General features: G+C 42.2%; 1 protein-coding gene across 1 annotated transcript in view; it reads left to right on the plus strand.

Moving 5' to 3' along the window:
• The window catches only part of LOC124292268 (deleted in lung and esophageal cancer protein 1-like), a 42,950-nt gene that overhangs the window by 598 nt on the left and 19,515 nt on the right, over window positions 1–22,837 (plus strand). Inside the window, 27 exon segments of the mRNA XM_046729330.1 lie at window positions 273–529; window positions 1,180–1,333; window positions 1,617–1,727; window positions 2,728–2,909; window positions 3,282–3,499; window positions 4,481–4,562; window positions 5,593–5,680; window positions 7,602–7,775; window positions 8,079–8,212; window positions 8,353–8,536; window positions 9,080–9,242; window positions 9,847–10,045; window positions 11,840–12,077; window positions 12,543–12,682; window positions 13,758–13,851; window positions 14,830–14,960; window positions 15,626–15,781; window positions 16,867–17,009; window positions 17,268–17,421; window positions 18,516–18,626; window positions 18,949–19,079; window positions 19,566–19,739; window positions 20,015–20,088; window positions 20,731–20,811; window positions 20,814–20,881; window positions 21,725–21,831; window positions 22,641–22,711. Coding sequence (XP_046585286.1) covers window positions 302–529; window positions 1,180–1,333; window positions 1,617–1,727; window positions 2,728–2,909; window positions 3,282–3,499; window positions 4,481–4,562; window positions 5,593–5,680; window positions 7,602–7,775; window positions 8,079–8,212; window positions 8,353–8,536; window positions 9,080–9,242; window positions 9,847–10,045; window positions 11,840–12,077; window positions 12,543–12,682; window positions 13,758–13,851; window positions 14,830–14,960; window positions 15,626–15,781; window positions 16,867–17,009; window positions 17,268–17,421; window positions 18,516–18,626; window positions 18,949–19,079; window positions 19,566–19,739; window positions 20,015–20,088; window positions 20,731–20,811; window positions 20,814–20,881; window positions 21,725–21,831; window positions 22,641–22,711 — 3,790 coding nt within the window. The 5' untranslated portion in view covers window positions 273–301.

Genomic DNA, 22,837 nt, shown 5'->3' on the forward strand with positions numbered 1-22,837 from the left:
TTACAATTCTGGTGTGAATCTAACCATTCTTCTCCTTAGAACAATCTAAAGAGTTCTTATAATAATAATTAGAGCATGTTTGTAAAGAAATACTAAATTTAATGACTTTCTTTGATAATGTTTTAAACAATCAGTAGTACCAGTAATATAACACAATCATGATAGTAATATGGAGATTTAAGAATGAAAACATTACAATCACCAGAAACCTATTATCAATGTGTTATCAATAACATCTTTTGCTAGATTAGTAGATGTTCATTTGGTTTTAGTTCAAGAGTAATTGTCAACTACCACAAGCATGGGAAAGACAAATCCTGAGCCCCAGAATGCCTCAGGTCAGGAGCCCCCAATGTATCTACAGAGGCCGTCAACAGGCCACTCACAAGATGTGCGGCACATCCTTGCCAAATGTTTCCGGCAGTTATACACTCGAGATGCTGTAAGACCGGAGACCGTGAAGAATCTTCAAGTATCAAAAGGAGGAGATGACCCATATCATGAGAGATATGTTGACTCCCTACAGAAGGTAATATGGGAAAATTTATAAACTTAATTTACTGACAATATTTTTTGGTTAAATAAGAAGATGCATTGTGTTGATGTTTGTAGTCTGGGTGTGCCGATGGCAGTTTCATAGTCGATACCAACAATCGGATCCATAGGACATCACTTCGAGTTCCCAAGGTCTTAGTGATGAATTTGATTAAAAATGTTCTTTTTATGGTAAAGTTCCAAGGAATATTTGGTTTGGAGAGTTATTTTTCAGTAAATTGATAATAGTATGTCGAAACAGATAAATATGTTTCTATGAAACGTAATATGAAAACAAAAAATGATTGTTTGTCATTGAAAACAGGTCATATCTTTATGTTTGTGTTGTTTAAAACTTTTATGTCAAGATATGCATTTTAATTAACTTGCATCAATCCTTCTGGGGAAATCTTACTTTTTATGTTTTCTTCTCCAACTTTCTGTCGTATTGATCAAAATAATGATCAAATAAAGGAGAAGAAAATTATTTGAATAACCCAAACTGATATTGTTTTTCATTATCCTGCTGAATAACTGTAAACTTTGGAACTTAAGTAAGTTCAATGATGTTCACATTAAAAAGAAATGTGTTGGTATGATTTGCACAATGTCATCAAAGGGAACTGACTGAAGTGAGTGTTTCAGGTCTACACTGAGTGGCAGAGACGTATGGATGAAGCAGCCATGTTAGAAAGGCACATCATGCAAGCCCAGGCACGGGCAATGTCAGCTGATGAGAGGGAGTTGAATAGAACAGCTCAAAGTTGTGACAAATATCCCGATCTCGGACTTCCACCTGGTTAGTACAGTAGACAACATTTCAAGTCTATAATTTTTCTTGAAAAATCCTAAACTTAAACCGTGATAATTCCGTGTTGTACCAGCAGCCACACATACATGCATATTACTGTTTAGTGAAATATCCTGGAATGATATTCCCTATTCCACTTCACAATCTTTAGAGAAGGATATTTTTGTTTGTAAGGAGCTTGCAGTGCCTTGATTTGGTAATCTGTGAAAGGCATCATCATCGCCGTTGTCGACATCATTATCATCATATTTATCATACATTTAATGCTCAGGTCGATCCCATTTCCGTTCCTGTATTGACACGGATCTTCTGAAGAAACACAACCTACTGACCCCCGAGGATTACGCCACTGAGGACCCCATGTCTGTACCACCACCCCAAGGTAGGTGGGGAGGGAGGCAAGCAGGTCACTTCTCATTAGTTCCTATATCTGTGTGCCACACAAAGGCGGGGGATCGAGGGCCACACTGTGTGTCACTATAAGTCGACAGAGATCCATCGGAATGCTCATAAGGCAAGAATGTAGATCCCCAGTAACCTAAGTTTGTAGTAAGTTGTAACTGGATCTGGTAGTCAGACTTGCTGACATAACCGATTGCATGTCATCGATCCCAGTGACATATGTTTTTCGTCAACGTGGGACTTTTACAACCTTTCAAACTGGCGAAGACCGAAGCTACTAAATTGTGCTGAAGATGAGAAAAATCCATTAATGATAGTCCTTGGCTTGAAACATTTGAAGGCTATTTGATATTTTAGGGTCCTGGCTAGCTATTGTTGAAAGTTTGTAGCCCTACGAACTTCTTAAGCCCATTCTTAACACATGGGCTACGATCGAGGTTAAGAATTCTTAGGGCTACAAATGTTTCGAGAATAAGGGTCCTGATCCACAAAATGTTCGTAACATTACGACCTGTCGTAACTCTACAGTTTACCATAGACTTACGAATATTGTGGTACTACAAATGCTGAGGCTGTAGATCAGGACCCTGAACCAGTTCTCAGTTGTTCAGTTTGTTGACAAATAAAAACTGAGTAAAACTGATAGAAAGTCTGAACATAGTACACAGTTGTCTCCTTCCAGCAGGACCAGCTACAAACTCAAGTGAAATTGGAAGCTCACTGTTCATTAGGACAAGCTGTCATGACGACAAATTTAAAACTTTGTTCAACTAACATAAAGCTCTGACACTGTGATGCAACTGTAGAACTCAGTGACAGTTCTAAGTCTGATATGTGTAACTGATATAAAGTGAAAGTTGACTCACAACATTAGTGACTTTGTCTGATATGTGTTACACTGAATCATGCTCTTTGTTCAGTAATGCATCTCCTCTCTTCACCAGGTACTGATCATGTATGACTATTTCATTATGTTTCAGCTCCAAAGGTTCCGAGTTATGCACGTGAAACACTGACATCTCAGCAACACAGCCGGCGTAATGAGGGACGGCAGGATTCCCCCTTTCCTATGGGGGACCAGCTGGCAGTTAGTGAGGAGTTCCCTAGCTTCATCTCGGACGAAGATATGGAGACTAAGGGAAATGAGTATGAAAATGATCTGGTGAGTTACCTTCTTTGATGGGCATTATAGTCCAATATCGAAAATCGAATGAATCGAGGTCTAGGTGAATCGTTGCAGCCCTAGCTGAATGCCATCAGTTTGACCATAATGTTAAATATCTGAGAGCTACATCACGTTATGCTTTCCTCCCTAAATCGGGGCAGTGGGGTAGCCTATTTGTCAAAGCTTCGCTCGTCATGCCAAAGATTCGATTCGGATACAATGTGTGAAGCCCATTTCTGATGTCCCCTGCTGTGATATTACTGGAATATTGCTAAAAGCGCATAATCCTAAATTTACTCGCTCACTCCCACAATTATCATTTATGCAGGCTCATGTGTCTTCATTGTCTTCTGCTTCCCTTTGTCCCAGAACACATTCCCTAGAGTTGATGCCTGGAAACAGCACATGACAGAGGAACAGCGTGAGATGGAACGCCATGACCTCGCCAACCTCAATGCCAAGACAAACTACCTCCGCAACCAACGCTTCCTGTCAGGTTCGGCGCCCCCTGGTATCAGAACCCTCATCAAGCCACACAAGAAGAAACCCAAGGAGATTGGGGTGGAACTGAAACCAGAAGACTCAATGTATGTGCTGGTGACTTCAGATCTGCATGTAATAATTCCTGCTGTAGTGGTAATAAAACTTAAAGGAATATTCTACCAAAGTTACGCAAATACTAGATTCTGATTGCTCAGTTGAAAGTTTCAAATCACAATAACCACCTCAGAATAAATCTGCTGATTTGATCTCCTAATGTATTATTAGAAGAGAACCTCAAACAGTAGGCATTTACATATACAGTGGAAGCTGTCAAAACCGGCAGCTCTCCAATCCGGCAAGTTGTCAACATCGGCATAAAATCTCAGTCCCGTCCATGGCTAGTACATTTATCATCATTTAAAAGCTCTGCAATCCGGCAGTTGTCAATTCCGGATCTCGGCATAAAATGAGCCGCCCGAATATGTGTTTATACAGTAATCAGCACTGTCTAATCCGGCGCGTAGCATGGAGTAATCCTGTGTTGAAACTACATGGTTGCCGACAAAGATAATTTAATTTAATTTACTTGTACATATAATTAGTGAGTTGAGAGAGAAACTGAGAGAACCACGTTATACAACAATGTATATGAGAGTGATAAAACTCGTTTAGTTCTAGTCGTAGGTAACCGTGTCAGCTCTACAATCCGGCACGCTGTCAAAACCGGATTATTTTTTCAGTCCCGACATGTGCCGGTTTAGACAGCTTCCACTGTATAGAACAAACTTTATGGATTTCAACTTCAGGAATAATAGCTTGACAACGGTACAAGAATCTGTATCGAAATGTCGCACTCACGAATAAAAGAAGTTCTTATCCATAAAGTTTGTTCTATATTATGTAACTGCCTACCATTGTCAAGTAGGAATATTCCTGCTTGACAACGGTACAAGAATCTGTATCGAAACATCGCACTCGCGAATAAAAGAAGTTCTTATCCATAAAGTTTGTTCTCAAACACTCAAAGAAGGCATTTACATAAATACTCATCAAATGTTGTTAACGTTGTTCTGTTTCCGATGTAGTCCTCTGGAACCGACACCAATATTCCTGGCGTCCCCTCCAGAAGTTGTGTTCCGGGAGTATCAGGTGGAACAAGTCTATGAGGTGAGTAGTATCACTTGTCTGGGATGTGTTCAAGGAATATGAAGGTAAAAGTTTGACAAGGAGAATAGTTTCACCAGTCAGGGGAGGTGTTCACCATATCATGAATGCTTTCAGAAAAATTGGTTGGTTGGTTGTACAGTATTGTATTTGTTTGTTGTTTCACATCACACTCAGCGATATTCCAGCTATATGGCGGCGGTCTGTAAATAATCAAGTCTGGACCAGACAATCCAGTGATCAACAGCATGAGCATTGACTCTACGTAATTGGGATTCGATGACATGTGTCAATCAAATCAGCGAGCCTGACAACCCAATCCTGTTAGTCGCTTCTTAATTGTAAACCAAAAGTCACTGTGTTCTTTAATCTGATTGGTTGAAAAACGTGATCAAATGGTATTCCATTCCCGGAAATTCGCTGCGTATTGATACATACAAACATCGCTCACACCATTGTATTGTTACGTCGTCAGCTGTGATGACGTCATTAAAATCATATTGTGACGTAAAGTCCGAATGACGTCACAAATGAGCAGGTCCAGATGCTACCATGGGAGACAGCCGAAACGGCCGGCTGATGACATTTCACTGCTGTATCCCTACTTGATGTCTATCAGTGCAGACACAAAAACGTGTGTGGACCTTTTGGTTAACTTTTGTGTTTACAATGTCGAATCATGTGTTGGCCAATTTCCGGGTGTTATTGAGTATTTGAAGCATGGGAATATTTCATTTGAAACCTCCGGCTGCCGCTGTCGGTTCCAAATGAATTCCCATGCTTCAAATACTCAATAACACCCGGAAATTGGTCAACACATGATGTTTATCTCCTAAGACAAGCATTGGTTGCAGAAGACCAATTCTAACCCAGTTCTACACGGGTCTTTTTTCAGAAAGAAACATGGTACCAACATATAACAATCAGCAACTTACACTTGTCTTGTGCTGGTATTAAGATTCAGAGATTTTCACTTGTTTTGCTTAGGTCAACCATCAAATCATATGTATGTATAATTTCATGTTTTCACTAGATTGTGTTGGAGCTGAAGAACATCTCAACAGTGATCCGCCAGTGCCGAGCCTTGCCTCCTTCAACACCCTACTTCACTGTAGGACTAGGTGGGTAGAACTTTTTGCTTCGGTCTGTTGGACAATGTGGGGAGAACAGCATTTTGGAGCCTGTAGGAGTTAGCTTAATCTCTGTAGGACTAGGTTGGCAGAACTGTAAGTTTGAGCCATTGGGACTAAAAGTGGGCAGGACTGTGGCTTTGGGCTTTGTAGAACTAAAAGCGGGAAGGACTGTAAGTTGGGCTTGCATGTCCAGGTAGGTAGGACTGTAGGTTTGGTCTTGCAGGTCGAGGTGGGTAGGACTGTAGGTTTGGGCTTGTAGGTCCAGGTTGGTAGGACTGTAGGTTTGGGCTTGTAGGTCCAGGTGGGTAGGACTGTAGGTTTGGGCTTGTAGGTCCAGGTTGGTAGGACTGTAGGTTTGGGCTTGTAGGTCCAGGTAGGTAGGACTGTAGGTTTGGGCTTGTAGCTCCAGGTGGGTAGGACGGTTGATTTGGGCTTGTAGGTCTAGATAGGTAGGACTGTAGATTTGGGCTTGTAGGTCCAGGTGGGTAGGACTGTAGGTTTGGGCTTGTAGGTCCAGGTTGGTAGGACTGTAGGTTTAGGCTTGTAGGTCCAGGTAGGTAGGACTGTAGGCTTGTAGGTCCAAGTGGGATTTTAGGTTTGGGCTTGTAGGTCCAGGTAGGTAGGACTGTAGGTTTGGGCTTGTAGGTCCAGGTAGGTAGGACTGTAGGTTTGGGCTTGTAGGTCCAGGTGGGTAGGACTGTAGGTTTGGGCTTGTAGGTCCAGGTAGGTAGGACTGTAGGTTTGGGCTTGCAGGTCCAGGTGGGTAGGACTGTAGGTTTGGGGTAGGTCCAGGTAGGTAGGACTGTAGGTTTGGGCTTGTAGGTCCAGGTGGGTAGGACTGTAGGTTTGGGCTTGTAGGTCCAGGTAGGTAGGACTGTAGGTTTGGGCTTGCAGGTCCAGGTAGGTAGGACTGTAGGTTTGGGCTTGTAGGTCCAGGTAGGTAGGACTGTAGGTTTGGGGTAGGTCCAGGTGTAGGGTCCAGGGTGGGTAGGACTGTAGGTTTGGGCTTGTAGGTCCAGGTAGGTAGGACTGTAGGTTTGGGCTTGCAGGTCCAGGTAGGTAGGACTGTAGGTTTGGGCTTGTAGGTCCAGGTTGGTAGGACTGTAGGTTTGGGCTTGTAGGTCCAGGTGGGTAGGACTGTAGGTTTGGGCTTGTAGGTCCAGGTAGGTAGGACTGTAGGTTTGGGCTTGTAGGTCCAGGTAGGTAGGACTGTAGGTTTGGGCTTGTAGGTCCAGGTTGGTAGGACTGTAGGTTTGGGCTTGTAGGTCCAGTAGGTAGGGTAGGGACTGTAGGTTTTGGGCTTGTAGGTCCAGGTGGGACTTTAGGTTTGGGCTTGTAGGTCCAGGTAGGTAGGACTGTAGGTTTGGGCTTGTAGGTCCAGGTTGGTAGGACTGTAGGTTTGGGCTTGCAGGTCCAGGTAGGTAGGTAGGTAGGACTGTAGGTTTGGGCTTGTAGGTCCAGGTTAGGTAGGATTTTAGGTTTGGGCTTGTAGGTCCAGGTAGGTAGGACTGTAGGTTTGGGCTTGTAGGTCCAGGTAGGTAGGACTGTAGGTTTGGGCTTGTAGGTCCAGGTGGGTAGGACTTAAGGTTTGGGCTTGTAGGTCTAGGTAGGTAGGACTTAAGGTTTTGGCTTGTAGGTCTAGGTAGGTAGGACTGTAGGTTTGGGACTGCAGGTCCAGGTAGGTAGGACTGTAGGTTTGGGCTTGTAGGTCCAGGTAGGTAGGACTGTAGGTTTGGGCTTGTAGGTCCAGGTAGGTAGGACTGCAGATTTGGGACTGCAGGACTAAGAAGGTAGGACAGTAGGTTTCTGCAGGACTTGGGTAAGACTGTATGTTTAGGACTGTTGGACAAAACCTTTTTAATAGGGTAGGTATGTATTTCATCTATCACTGCTGGCTCTTTCTGTGCAGGTCAGTTCCCAGGGGAACATGGCCTGGTTGCCGCAGGGATGAGCTGCAAGTACCCAATCCGTTTCATCCCTGACTCTCTGAAGGACTTTGATGATGAGATTGTGATCCAGACCCAGTCAGCCATCCCCCTCGTCATCCCACTGCGTGGACGAAGAGACCCGCCCATTCTCACACGTGAGTCATCATCACTCTTATTGGGATAAATGTATGAGTAAAGAATCGTTTTTGGATATCAACAGATCTACATGTAGTGGATTAGTTTAAAACTCCAAGGTATGTTTGTTTGTTCTTTAATGCCACACCCAGCAGTATTCCAGCTATATGGCGGCCATCTTTGAATAATCATGTCTTGACTACACAGTCAAATGATTAACAGCATGAGCATCGATCTGTGTAATTGGGATACAATAAAACCCCAAAGAATGTCCTTCCTGTATGTGTACCACCAAGTCAAACATATCTATCTGTCCACCACAGTTCCTCCAATACTGGACACCGGTCACTGTCTGGTGGGTGGCTATCACGTCGCCCAGTTCTTCATCAAGAATGAAGGCGGCACTGGCCGGTTCTGCATCATGCCAAGGACGGCATGGCCCGCTATTAACTTTAAGGTAAGACAATGATAATTTTGAACGAGCTGAAATAATAATGTGTATAACTGTATCTCTGACAATTTATTTTATCTGTCAGTTCGCTATAAGCATTTTTGTTGTAAATATAGTTTATTGTATGACAGTTATTTTACTGACAGTCAGTGGTATCCGAAGGCAAGGTTGTGATGCCTCCATTTGACATGCGACCCTCAACGTTTGAGCTGAGGAGGGGCCAGTCCGGGATAGTGGAGGTGATCTTCAACCCCCACGCTGCCAAGGTGTTTAACCAGGAGATTACAATCGCCTGTGACAACTGCCAAGTACAGCACTTCTTGCTGAGAGGTAATTCTGGGACACTATCAGTTATTGTTTGACTTCCTTGTTATTTCATCGGGTTAGAATTGATCTACAGTAATCCATGCTTGTTGTAAGAGTCGACTAACAGGATCGGGTTGTCAGGCTCACTGATTTGGTTGACACATGTCATCGATTCCCAATTGCGCAGATCGATGCTCATGATCACTGGATTGTCTGGTCCAGACTCGATTATTTACAGACCGCCGCCATATAGCTGGAATATTGCTGAGTGCGGTGTAAAACTAAAGTCACTCACTCCTTGTTATTTATGAATAACCAAATGTCAAAGTTTAATGTAGCGTCAGTACATACTTTGATGGGGTGGTGGAGTAGCCTAGTGGTTAAAACATTCGCTTGTCAGGCTGAAAACCCAGGTTCGATTCCCCACACGGGTACAATGTGTGAAGCCCATTTCTGGTGTCCCCCATCGCGATATTGCTGGAACATTGCTAAAAGCAGCATAAAACCATACTCAGTCATTCACTCTTTGGAGGTAAGTCTGTCACTCACATATCATCTCTACTACAGGTGAAGGTCAGACAGCACAGGTCGCCCTGGAGCAGGTGGAAAGAGGAGAGTCAGAGGCCCTGCCAGGTGAACTGACCGACTTCTCCGCACAGCACCGCATAGTGTTTGATGACCTGAACCCATACACCTACACTGACCGTGTCATCACTGTGCAGAACCTGACGTAAGTGTACACTCTGTTCAAGGGCTGTTCCCTCGGTCGTCTAAGGCACCACAAACTACCGTGCAATGATCAGGTGTTTGAATCCTGTTTAGCACCAATTATATTTTTAGGTTTGTCAGCACCATGCTTCTTCTGGGTTTCACCAAAGTGGTAAATCTCATAGACCTGCGTAGGTTTTGTGCTCTTTCAACAGTAAACTGACCCACCATTATATACTGAGAGCAACAAGTAAGGGAACACAGGAAAATTCAAGCATTCCTTTAATATTTTCAATTTTTCATCACCAGCTTTGAATAGTGCTGTTGGAGGAAATCTGAGAATAAATAAAGAAACATCCTTGAAGTGGTGTTCCCTTATTTGTTTCCCTCAGTATATATCTAGAATACTGTTTATGTGAGCATTAAACCCAACTCCCTCATGTGCTATTGTCTCTGTTCGGGGTATAGTGAAATACGCTGCAATTTACTGTGCAATGTTATGGCTTTTAGTCCTCCATTGATCAGCTGGCCGTCAGTTTCAAATCAGAGTTTAAGTGTTTTTAGGCAACACAATGAGCTACATGATAAGAAATAAAACAATAATTAATACAAATATATTTTTTCAGGAATGTTGACCTTCCCTTCCAATGGCTGACCTACAAACCACACCTAAATCCACCGGATAACGAGTCTGTTGATGCAGAAAATGCAGAACCTCGAGATCGCATTCCTGACCTTGACACTGCTTTCAGTGTCAGCCCCAACAATGGAATGGTTCCTGCTAGTGAGAAGATGGAGTTCAAGGTCACATTTGCTCCTCCTTTGGTATGTATTGACAACCTTGTCCAACTGTCAAAGTAATAAATACAGCATCGAACCAGCTGCTTCATGTTTGGTATCAGACAATTTCGTAGTAATTCACACACACCCCTTTGGGGCGGTGAGATAGCCTAATGGTTAAAGCATCCGCTCGTCGCGCTGAAGACCAGTGTGAAGCCCAGTTTTGGAGTCTCCCGCCATCATATTACTGGACTATTACTAAAAGTGACGTAAAACCATACTGACGCACTCTCACATCCCCCTCAGATCAAGACTATAATCAAGCAAGCATCCTGGATCCAGTTCAGCAAAACATTTTTAACTCCCACTCTTGAACATAACATACAGTCATCACAGTGCTTAGACTGTTTTGTGAACATGGCCCTGCAACCTCCATTGGTTTGTGAAAAGTCAGGGGTTCAAAAATCCCATCGCCCGACGCCCGGGACAAGTCAGTTTTCATTTCGGGCAATCAAATAATGGTATCTTACTTGTCCGTGGGCTACTAGATAATTTCCACTTATGGTTTCAAACTGCAAATAAACTTAGATTTAATTTCATATCTGCTCAAAATGTAGCTATTAAATTTCGCAATGATAATGAAGTAGAGTTTTCTTTCTTTGCTATTTATCACTTTTCAATAAATAGTCCAGTAAACATTAACATCAAATACCATGTTGATTTCTTCTTTCATAATTACATCATCATGATTATTTCATAAAATCAGGGCAAGTGGAAAATTAGTCAGGACAAGTTACTTTCTTAATGCAAGTGACTTTTTAAGAAAATTTTGAACCCCTGAAAGTAGGAAATAGCAACTCATTCCAAGGTTAATATGTAAAACGAACGTCCGAGCGGAGCTACTTGGGCTGATCTCTTGTAATGTTGTCTGCGGGCTCGCTAACAGGGTTAACCTCTTTGATCATGTGGACAAGACGTACGACTTCGTGTCAGAAGGTGTGGTTCGAATCCCTGGATGGGACTGGGACATTTTATGGCTGCTACACAACCTCTGATGTCGTCACAGCTCTCTATTGTTAGACCCTATCATCCAAACATGTGTAATCAGAAATATTATGTACACTTGATTTTTGTAAAGCGACAACTCAAGAAACTGAGCCAGACATTTTACCCTCGCCGTTACTTATACTCAGCCACAAAGTGAAATTTTAACACTGTGTGTACTGGGAATAGACAATGATAGATACATGTAAATGTGTCAGTCTTATAATCAGTTGACATTACTGACATATGTCATCGGCATCTTTCCATAACGGACCGCCTCCGTGGTGTAGTGGTTAGAGCGTCCGCCCAGAGAGCGGAAGGTCGCGGGTTCGATCCCCGACCGCGTCATACCAAAGGACGTTTAAATATGGTACTTGTTGGTCCCTGCCTGGCGCTCAACATTAATGGGTACAAGAAGGACTGGTTGGCTCGAAGTCAGTATAATGTGTCTGAGTGGGGTATTCATGCTTCACTGTGGCATGGTATCTCAGTGGGCTAGCACTATAAAACCAGCTTCAGTCTGGGCTAGTACAAGCAGCCGCACATACATACACACGCATGCACGTCGTCATATGAGCGAAATATTCTCAAGCACGACGTTTAACCCAATTTCACCTCACCTCACCTTTCCATAACGACCTGGTCAAACTATCAGTTGGACACTTATATCAGGATTCATGGTTAGAACTTGTTCCCTATGCTGACCAGAACTCACACAAATACACTACATAGTTAGTTTGGTTGTGATAGTGTCTAATATTTCCACATCATTAATGGAGTTACTGTTGGTTCCAGTTGAACTCCTTCCACAGTATCCTCCACATGGTGCTTCAACAAGTTCCACGCACAAGCCAGAGCATGAGGGCCATAGTTGGAAGGTCAAGTGCAAGGTCAGTTACAGCCATTTCACAGAAGAGGTCAGTGTCAAGCAATGAGAGCTCGGTACACATGAAAGGGTCAAGGTCAGCGTCATCTGACAGGTCATCTGAATCCTCTGGAGACGAAGATGGAGAAGTCATCATTCCCATAGATGGTGAGTTGACCTTTAATGATGCATCACTGCTAAGTTAAAAGAGAAATTTGATGTAAACTACAGCCAATTTTGACCAATTTCTGCATATTTTTCTCAAAATTTGACATTTAGGATTTTCTTTGTTCATTTCCATCAGTGTTATTCTATAAGTGGTTCTTAATAATTGTGCTAAGTTTTTATATTACAATAGATAAATCTTGGAGACACATTTCTGTGCTTCATGCAGGAATCTGTTGCCATGGAGAGGTGGTCACATGATTAAGTGACCCTCTCTAAGGTAGTAGACCTGTCTCACATTCACGTTTTTGATCATGTGTTGATACAAGCAATATTTATACTCACACTTCCCAGTGAGTATCTGTCAATAACCCTACAGTTTGGGTTATGGTGGATCAGAGGTGAACCTAGTCAAATTTCGAGGGCTCAAATGATGGCTTACAACTTGTTATTATTTTGTGTTTTTAGGTCCCATCTACTGTGACACTGTTGGCCTGGAGATTGAGGTGAAGGGGAAGAGTGTCCCCCTCAATGTTGTCCTCCACCCCTACGCCATCTTCCTGCCAGGGAAGAACCCCATCGGCACCACCATCAAGAAACTCTTCACTGTATGTTAAATACTATCTCCCTAGCAACTAACAATATGTGTAGAAACAGTTCTTGGGATTTCCACTTCCCATTAGTTTATGTCAATTTAATCATGTCATTGTTTTTTCTTAATTTGGTTCTATTGTTTTACTTATTGAAATATAATTAAAATGTTAAAAAGATTTTTTCCAGCATCTTTTCTGTTGGTTTTTATTGCATTTTCTAAATTGGTGAAAAACTCGCCAATCACGTTCATATTTGAAGGTATCCTTTGGGTAAAGAAACATGTCTGACTTTGTGTTCTGCAAATGCTGAAGAATTCTCAAGGCCTGGTCATAACAGGGTGAAAATATATATCAGATCAAGTCAGAATAATTTGCAGAGCATGAAGTTATAATCCGTTGTTTCTGATGAGTGCATTTTGTCACCAGTCTAAGTAAACTTAGACTCAGTATTATTTGTTACACTGCTTTACTGAGTCTAACAAAACCTTGTGGAAGGTCGCGTCAGGTAACCTTTTCAATTGACCAATCAGAACACAGCTTACCAAATCGCGAAAGTTGACATTCGCACATACCTTTTGAACTTTTACCTCGAAAAGGTTTTGTACCCGAACGATTCCGAATGCTATTTTCCGTACGATCGCTTCCGAGTGATGCACATGGAGCACGCCACAACCGTCAGTAAACAGTCGCTGAAAATAGCGTTTTGTCAGTATTCAAGGATGTCAGCTTGGGGAAATATTAGCTAATGATGACCATATCAACAGAAACCCAAAAGCTTATATTCTGCAGGTCGTATATCTGTCTTTTATGCGGGTTTTCATTTGTTGTGAGATCAGTGTTAGCGACCGGGGAAGATTAAATCCATTTTGTAAGTCCCGCCGAACCCTAAATAGTAGCCGCTGTCTGATTGGTTAAATCGGTTCTGTCGTGTCGCGTTTGATTGGACAGTCATAGGTCGCTCAAAGGATACCTGACGCGACCTTCCTCAAGGTTTTGTTAGACTCTGTATAGCAGTGTAACTAATAATCATTAGGCTAAGTTTACTTAGACTTATTTTGTCACGTACTGACTTCATGGGTTTTATTTTCAGATGGCCAACCATAGTTTCTCCACCATCACCTTCCAGTGGCAGCCTCACAGCGACAAGCACATCATCGAGGTGGAGCCTCCTTTTGGAGAACTAGGTAATAGGTCAGTTGATGTCCTGTCAGACAGGTAGAACTACATAACATGCATTCAATGTCAGGGGGGCTGAAACATCACTTTCACCATGGGTTTGAGGACTGTATTATGTCGGGTGTCATGAACATTTACCAAGTCTAGGTATATACTTTGTTTTGGTTTTGATTAATGAATGTTTATGACTTCATTCAATCCGTTATTTTTTGTAGAGGGAAAGCCAAGTGACCATTTCGTATGGGGGATTTGAGGGAATATGTATATCTGTCACTCTGGTTTCCCCATGCAGACCCTAGATGTATCCCCCTTCACTGATCCCTGTTTTTTTACTGACCCCCATCCTTCACTGACCCCCTTGTTATCCCAGACCCTGGTATATGATACTATATCTATGTGTCCCCCCCATCACTGACTCCCATCCTTTACTGACTCCCCTTGTTTCCCCAGACCCTGGTATGTTCATGTGTCCCCCATCACTGACCCCCATCCTTCACTGACTCCCCTTGTTTCCCCAGACCCTGGTATGTTCATGTGTCCCCATCACTGACCCCATCCTTCACTGACCCCTTGTTTCCCCAGACCCTGGTATGTTCATGTGTCCCCATCACTGACCCCCATCCCTCACTGACCCCTTGTTTCCCCAGACCCTGGAATGTTCATGTGTCCCCATCACTGACCCCCATCCTTCACTGACCCCCTTGTTATCCCAGACCTTGGTATGTTCATGTGTCCCCATCACTGACCCCCATCCTTCACTGACTCCCTTGTTTCCCCAGACCCTGGAATGTTCATGTGTCCCCATCACTGACCCCCATCCTTCACTGACCCCTTGTTATCCCAGACCTAGGTATATGATACTCATCTGTGTCCCCCCATCACTGACCCCCATCCTTCACTGACTCCCTTGTTTCCCTAGACCCTGGTATGTTCATGTGTCCCCCATCACTGACCCCCATCCTTCACTGACTCCCTTATTTCCCCAGACCCTGGTATGGCGATGGACCTGGAGCTGAGTCTGACTGGTGTGGAACCGGGGAAGATCAGCACCACACTGTACTGCTTGGTCCTAAACATGGACGACCCCCTGGCTCTCCACATAGAGGCTGACATGAAGGTACAACCAGGCTCTGGTCTAAAACTGTAGACTATACATCAACTGTCAACCGATCCATTAGTCTCCTTTTACGACAAGCATGGGTTGCAGAATCAGGGGTGAAAATAACTTTCAAATTGCTAGTGTACTCCGGTACAGTGGCACATGTAAAATCACTTGCCCTGATAATTTTTCCTCTATACCGGCCGATTTTCTTGTTGATTGTTTAAATAAACAACATAATTAACATTGGAAAGTCAACTGGACATTGGTACAGCGTGATATACAAATTTGCTTGCCCGACTGGAAAAAACACTGGACTCGGGCGTCGGGCAATGGGTTATTTCCACCCCTGAGAAGATCAATTCTAATCCAGATCTTCACGTTTGTTTTCCCACTGAGCAACCAGGTCCGCTGATGAAAGGGTGTTCAGTCCTACATGTCATGACTTGCATGCTGTCACATGGCCGTGATCTTGGCAGCTGTCGTCAGATTTGTTTCATACCGCAACAACGATATTATTTTACTGTAAACAGCAGCTTGGCATCTTAATGTACTACCACCATAAAACTGGCATCACGTCATACTGTACAAGCGCCACCACATGCTCACACACATGCAAGCACATTGCTTAGTCAGTTCATAATCATGAGCTCAATGTTAAACCATTTTGCCTCGCAATGCAGGGTCCAGAGATCACGGTGGAGGAACCTGACGTCAACTTCGGCCTGGTGCGACTCGGCCAGACGGTACAGCAGACAGTGACCCTGTACAACCAGTCCCAGCTGATCACAAAGTGGCACATACAGGATTCACCGCTTCCACTGTCTGATGACCCGATGGTACGTCCATAGAAATTACACGTGTGTCAGTCAGATACCATTGTTTCAGAAGGTATCTAAAGACTGAAAGCAAGTTACAGCCAGAAGGTATCTAAAGAGTGACAGCAAGTTACAGCAAGATGCAAGATTGGTGGTATTAGGCGTATGAAGTATTGTGTTTCTTACGCACCCTAACATGGCACCATTATAGAATTAAAAAAATGCATATTTTGTCAACTGTCATGACTGCAGTGCCACATAAAGTCATAACACAGCATCATGTGACAGCATCATGTGACATCCTCTGGCCAACTGCTTACTAGTGTTGGGAATTGGTGTAAATCTCATAATTGATGATTGGTTCATTACAACCGATCAATCATCGAAAATAAGTGGTTAGCGTCATTTATCAAATTTTCCTGGTTATGTTTGTTAATGCACAAAAATATAAAGAAAAAACATGTAGTTCTCTCGGTTTTTTTCGCACATTGCACAAAATGTATTTGCAAATTTCACATCTTTAAGGGATGACTAGGGTGTTAGGAACATACATTTCCTGGAGTTGTTAAGATAAACTTAATCATGACTTGGAAAGAGCTTGTAGTGCTTATGCAATGTCGAGACAAAATCAACCTTTTGAAAAATATTGTTCCGCTCGACTCACAATTAAAACAAGTGGTCCAAAATTGTTTGTGTTCGATTATGAGAAAACATGATCGATTGCTTGGTCGTTTTGTCATTGCGACCAATCTTTGATTATTTTAATTAATCGGACCACCACTACTGCTTACTACCCATGCCTAGTGTAACCCTCGACAATAAAGTTTCCTCTATATCTGTGGATTCTCAAGACAATGATGTTAATGCAAGACAAACGAACATTTATTAACACTCTAAAACTGACCTATATGTGTAATTTTATAAGCACAAACATCATGATTTATCTGTGTGTAAGACAATTCTTTTTTAAGGCAGTAGATGAGTAAAGGTGTTTTATGGGCTGTGAGGAAAATCAAACGATTACTTTTTGAAGGCTTCATTGTAGAACCTCTGGTGTCTGCTACAAAGGGAAGTTTTTCATGACAATTTGTTTCCTGATTATCCAGGCTCCCAGTGAGTTCACATTCAGTCCAGAGTCTGGTGAACTTCGACCTCTGGAGAGGAAGGTCATCACTGTGACCTTCACCCCAAAATCAGCGCAGACTGTCAAGAGGGTGTTGGAGATAGACATCGAGGATGGAAACAAAAGGTAGAGTTGCCTCTGTGTGTAAAACTGACCTATAGTATTCCACTGAGCAAATGCTGATTCTGCATCATTATTGACTTAAGACTTAATCGATCTCAACCTTTTGTAACTTTTTATGTTGTTGTCTTATATAAGAATTGACTTCAAGATTTTTGTGTTTGAGAACGGACTTTATATACATGAGGAGAGGTGAAATGGGATTAACGTTGTACTTGAGAATATTTCGCTCATATGACGATGTACCTGTTCTGCTTGTGACAGCTCTATCGCAGCGTATGCAGAAGTTCAGAGTCCATCAGTGTGCCTGAAGGAGAGCTGCTTGGTCCTGCCCGAGGTGTACCTGGGGGTGCCGTGTAGGTCAGAGGTCGTGCTGATCAACCAGGGTCTCATACCGACCCGCTTCCACATCGGACAGGTGGGTCATCATCCTCACTTTCCATGCTTCATTTTCTTCCCATTCCTTTCTGTCTCTCTTTGTTTCTTCTGCAATCTCTCTTTTCTTACAAAACAATAGAAGGAAAGCATTGATATATGTCTTCATATTACTGTAATTTGAATGTGGAAGGTAGAAGTGTGGTTATTTGATTGTGATGGAAGTGGATGACATGTTGTTTGGTTTGATTAGATAGTGATTTTATGTTATCATGCTGCTTTGAAAGATATAAGATTTTTATGTATATCATCTGGGTATATGTATGATGTCATAAAAGAATAACCATCTGTTTCTCTTCGATTTTTCCTCTTTTTTTCCCTTCTCTTTCTCTCTTTCCTCGTACTTTTTATATTATTCTCATGTCTTTTGATATTTACATGTGAAGATCCGATTTATGCTTCCCGTAAGAGACAACTTATGGGATCAGGCCCGGATTTCTCGAAACAAACTTAAGTCTGAATTATTACTCAAATTTGAGAACATGCATTTGCCAGAATGAAATGAAATCGACATTGAACTCAAACTTAGTAGACAATTTGAGTTTGGTGGATAGATTACTTAAGTTGTTTGGGTTTTTTTTATTTTTGATATGCAGTTGAGTTAAAAATTCAGCTGTCTCAAATTGTCAAACTCAGTTTGAAATTTGAGTAAAAACTTAAGTTTGTTTCGAGAAATCGGGGCCAGGTGGACAGGCTTGTTGACTTTGTTGACACATCATTGTCACATGTCATCATATCCCAAGTGCGTAGATCAATGCTCATGCTATTGACCACTGGATTGTCTGGTCCAGACTCTACTATTTACAGACCACCACCACATAGCTGGAATATTGCTGAGAGTGGTGTTAAACAACAAACATACTTTTGATATCAAATATATCAACATGAGTCGATGAATGTGTAATCCTTCCAGGCTTTCCCACTTAATGCCAGTCCTAAATTACCATGATACCCAAATTAAAATAAACTTTTTATCTATCACCTGAAAAATTATGTCATGAAAGCAAGCCAGGTACCAATCAATACATGTGAGTTGATATCCTATGTGAGTTGCTATGTGGTATGCGATGTCTTCAGGTTGAGGGGGAGGATGTGGAGGAGTGCAGTGTGGAAATGGACAAGACAGCAGCGCTCATCAAACCACGTGAAGAGTGTGTCATCAACCTTGACTTTGTCGCCATGAGAGAGGTACCAGTTCCATGCTCATATACTAAAATCTAACAACATTAAGTGATATTATATAAACTAAAAATCGCATAACATTTGCATGACAATTGTTAACCATTTTTGTCTTATTTCTACAAAACCTGATTTAAAAGGGTGGCTAAATAGGTAGTGTGTTTGCTGATCTTGGATAACTCCTGGGTTCAATTCTGGGTTCAAATGCATTTTTGCTCATTACTGAAGAAAGGGACTCTAATATAGAACCAGCACCTCACTGTCTGTATTTTTTGTTCTGTCTAGAAATGAATTTTTGCACCTCAGTAGCACTGATATCTTTTATCAACAGGGTGTGTTTTCCGACGTGCGTTTCCCGGTGTATGTCGACGGCATGGAGGTGCCGCAGGTGTTCAGTGTGTCCTGCGACGTCAGGGGAATGTCTGTTCAGTTATCTACATCAGAGGATGGGGAGATCAAGAGGTACGTATCATTTTTGGACATAAACATTATGTGTTGAGCATGAGAGGAGAACTGTTTATACTTTGTACTGGATACATATATCTGTGTCATGTAAAACCACGTCTGATGTACAAACTACTGATAAATGAACTGTCACAAAAGCTGTGTAAGATCAATATCTTGCTATGTTTGTTCATGATTCTATTTGTTCAGATCCGATGTGATTAACTGTATCAGCTGGTTAGACCAGGGTATGAAACTCACCAACATTTCAGCCAGACCACAGGGCTGGTTAGATGTAAAACTTGCCAGCCCTGACCAAAACTTACCACCTTCCCCAGAATTAGACCGGCTCTCTACGAAGCAGACGTTTAGTTGAGAGATGTAGATAAAGGCAACAGATACACGTTACAACAAACAGCGTATTAGGAAGATATTAAATGACTGTAGCCAATCAAATTGGAACCTGACACTCAGGTTTTAAGTCAGCATTGTCTTATTTTTCAGTGATCAACTGATCTTGCACTTTGGTCAAGCTGTGGAGTTGGGTAGTTCCCCTCAGCGTTATCTCTTCATCGAGAACAAGACTGCCATTAATGCTCCCTACACTGTCAATGTGGACTTCCTGTTTGCCAGGCCACCTACACCACCTGAGAAACAAGGGGAGAAAACTAACATAAGGTGGGTCACATAGGAGTTTTGTTCTAAATGTTATGAACAGTTTTTGTACATATAAGGGGGAGACAACTCCGAAAACATTGAAGATTTGGTGTAAATTAGCTTTGATAAAGTAAGTAACAGACACTTTGTTTCAGCAGAAGTTAGCTAAATGTGGCAAATATTTAATTTAACACCTGAACCTGAAAAGTGTTTTCATTCAAATTACAGGATCTCAGTAACAGCATAAAAATACTCCAATATTTTTTAAAATATAATTCATTGTTGTTTCGTTTTAGTCGTAGAACTCTGTTGGGTCGCACACCAAACTTGGCAGACCCTTTCAGTAAGACTTCAGAGAAAGCTGAAGCAGGTAATTTTCTACCGATCATCTCAATAACTCACACCTTTAAATCAAACCTGTTTTTTTCTGATATTGATATCTAGCCTTTGATCAAAACTTAAAATATCAAATCTTGCTGTCCATTATGATTGACTCCATAAACAAACTCTCTCTTGCCCTCCTTTGCTCTGCCTTGTTCATCTAATAATAGCTATGAATGTCCGTCTTCAATTATATCCTGTATTTTGGCTGCCATCACACGACAAAATCTAAAAATTTAAACAGAAGTCCTGTTCACTGTCAGCTATTTATAATCAGTTGTACAACAAACAGTAGCCTGCTGCCGACAGACTATTGTACATTAAGGGCACATTTCTTCCTTCTTACTTTCTTGTGTGTGCCAGCAAGAACATCTTTATTACTATATTTGCAATGAAGTAATAGAGGCAGTATGTCATGGAATTATTAATAATGATAAGTATTGTTTGAGTGGACACAGAGTATATTGATTAATGATAACCTATGTGTTTGTTCCTGTTATTTTATTATTATTTTTGCAATGAAGTAATAGAGGCAGTATTTCCTGGAATTAATAATAATGATAAGTATTGTTTGAGTGGACACAGAGTATATTGATTAATGATAGCCTATGTGTTTGTTCCTGTTATTCAGACTTGAAACGAGCCATGTTGTCCCAAGGCAATGGTGCTGCCTTTGCAGTTACCCCAGCAACAGGCATCCTGCGGCCTTTGGGACGCAGAGGCTGGACATCACAGCCTATAGCGACATGTGGGGCAGCTACACGGACAAGCTGGTGGTCAAGGTTGGTGTGGGGATGAGAGGAAGTGAATGTTAATTTTCATGTTTGTTTAGGTTTGGTCGGACCCACGGTGGATTCCATGTTAACTTGGTCTCAGCAAAATGTCCTTGACTTGGTGACTGTTTGACAGTGGTGTGTCCTTTCACCCTGATGGCATGGATTTGTTGTTCATGATATCAATCACTGGATTTTCTTATCCAGATTTGATTACCACATATGACGACTGCCTCTGTGGTGGTTAGAGAGTCCACCCGGAAGGTCGCTAGTTCGATCCCCGCATCATACCAAAAGGTCATGGAAGGTCATGGTTTCGATCCCTGGCCACATCATACCAAAAAACATAGTACTTGTTGGTCCCTGCCTGGCGCTCGGCCTTAATGGGTACAACAAGGACTGTTTGGCTCGGAGTCAGTATAATGTGTCTGAGTGGGGTATTCATGCTTCACTGCATGGTATCTCAGTGATCTAGCACTCTAAAACCAGCTTCAGTCTGGGCTAGTACACACAGCCGCACATACACATACACAAGCATGCACGTCGTCATATGAGCGAAATATTCTCAAGCACGACGTTAAACCCAATTTCACCTCACCTCACCACATATGACCGCAGAGAAGCCAAATTTCTAAGACCAACAAGCATTCTGTGGAAAGGAGTCAGTCAATCTGAAGGTTACACTTTCATCGAACTGTTTTTTTCTGGTGGTAAGAAAATGACATCTATGATGTATTTGAAACTTGCACCATGATATATTTGGAATAAAATAAATATAGCCAAGTAGTGTCTGTCTCAATAGATAAAGTTTCATGATGGATCGTCGCAATAATGACCTTGAACACTTTCCAGATTGGAGACATGGCGCCAACTGAGGTGCCTCTCGCTATGACAGTTGTGGGCTGTCCGCTCCAGTTTCAGATGACTGCAGCCAAGCCGGAACAGAACCCAGTGGTCAGGTATGGTCAGCAGTAACTTCTTTGAGTGACATTTTAGAGTGAGTGAGTATGGTTTTACGCCATTTTTAGCAATATTCCAGCAATATCACGGCGGGGGACACCAGAAATGGGCTTCACACATTGTACCCATGTGAATCGAACCGGGGGTCTGTGAATGGCGAGCAGCTTTAACCACTAGGCTACCCCACCGCCCTGACATTTTAGAAGTTCGTACAACATAGACACATGCACATTCAGCAGCGTTTCAGTACAATTCTGCGTTAATAATGTCTGGCCATCAGCTGTATCTGTTCGATTATGCACCCACATGGGTACAATTGTCAGCTGAGAAGCCCATTCAACATCTGTCGGTAGTGGTCCCCCGCTAGTGAGCCTTTCATGTTGCTGTAATACTTGTGCAATCAGCGGCGTTGTCTCAAGATGACCACAAAGCAAATGCTTCGGAAAACTAGAACCCCTTTCCCGCGCGATGCGCAAGCGTTTCTTATAGACAGAACTCGTATAAGCCCTCGTTGACAAACTCAATCTTGTAGTCAGTCAGTACCAACTCTGAATTTTACTTGTTGCATACCATCCATAACACAGCAGGGATTGCGTTGTAGCATAAAACATGTTGTTCCCCTATCTTAATACTCATGAATATAAATATTTCCAAGTGAACATTTTTGTAACAGTCTGATGATTCAATTCAATATACAGAGGAGTTCCTCTGACAAATGTTAAAATTAAATCTGTAATTTACTTGTTTTCAGAGGATGCATAGTGACCTTGTTATTCGACAGTCATATGTCCCTGTGTTCTATGTTCAGATTCGGGACGCATGTGTCGGGTGTGGCTGCTGTGAAGAGAGGAATGAGGATCAATAACAACAGTCCCCACGGTCAGTGTGGTTGTCATGACAGTAGCATTTGTAGAAACTTGAAAGCCATTTTGGAAGGCCAGATCTAGGTCATGGCCAAGTGGTTGGGTATGTCTTCCTGAGAGTGAGACATTTTTTAGTGTCCCA

The sequence above is a fragment of the Haliotis rubra genome, unplaced genomic scaffold, assembly GCF_003918875.1.
Source record: "Haliotis rubra isolate DU_JTF1 unplaced genomic scaffold, ASM391887v1 Scf510, whole genome shotgun sequence".
In the NCBI taxonomy this organism is placed as follows: Eukaryota; Metazoa; Mollusca; class Gastropoda; order Lepetellida; family Haliotidae; genus Haliotis; species Haliotis rubra.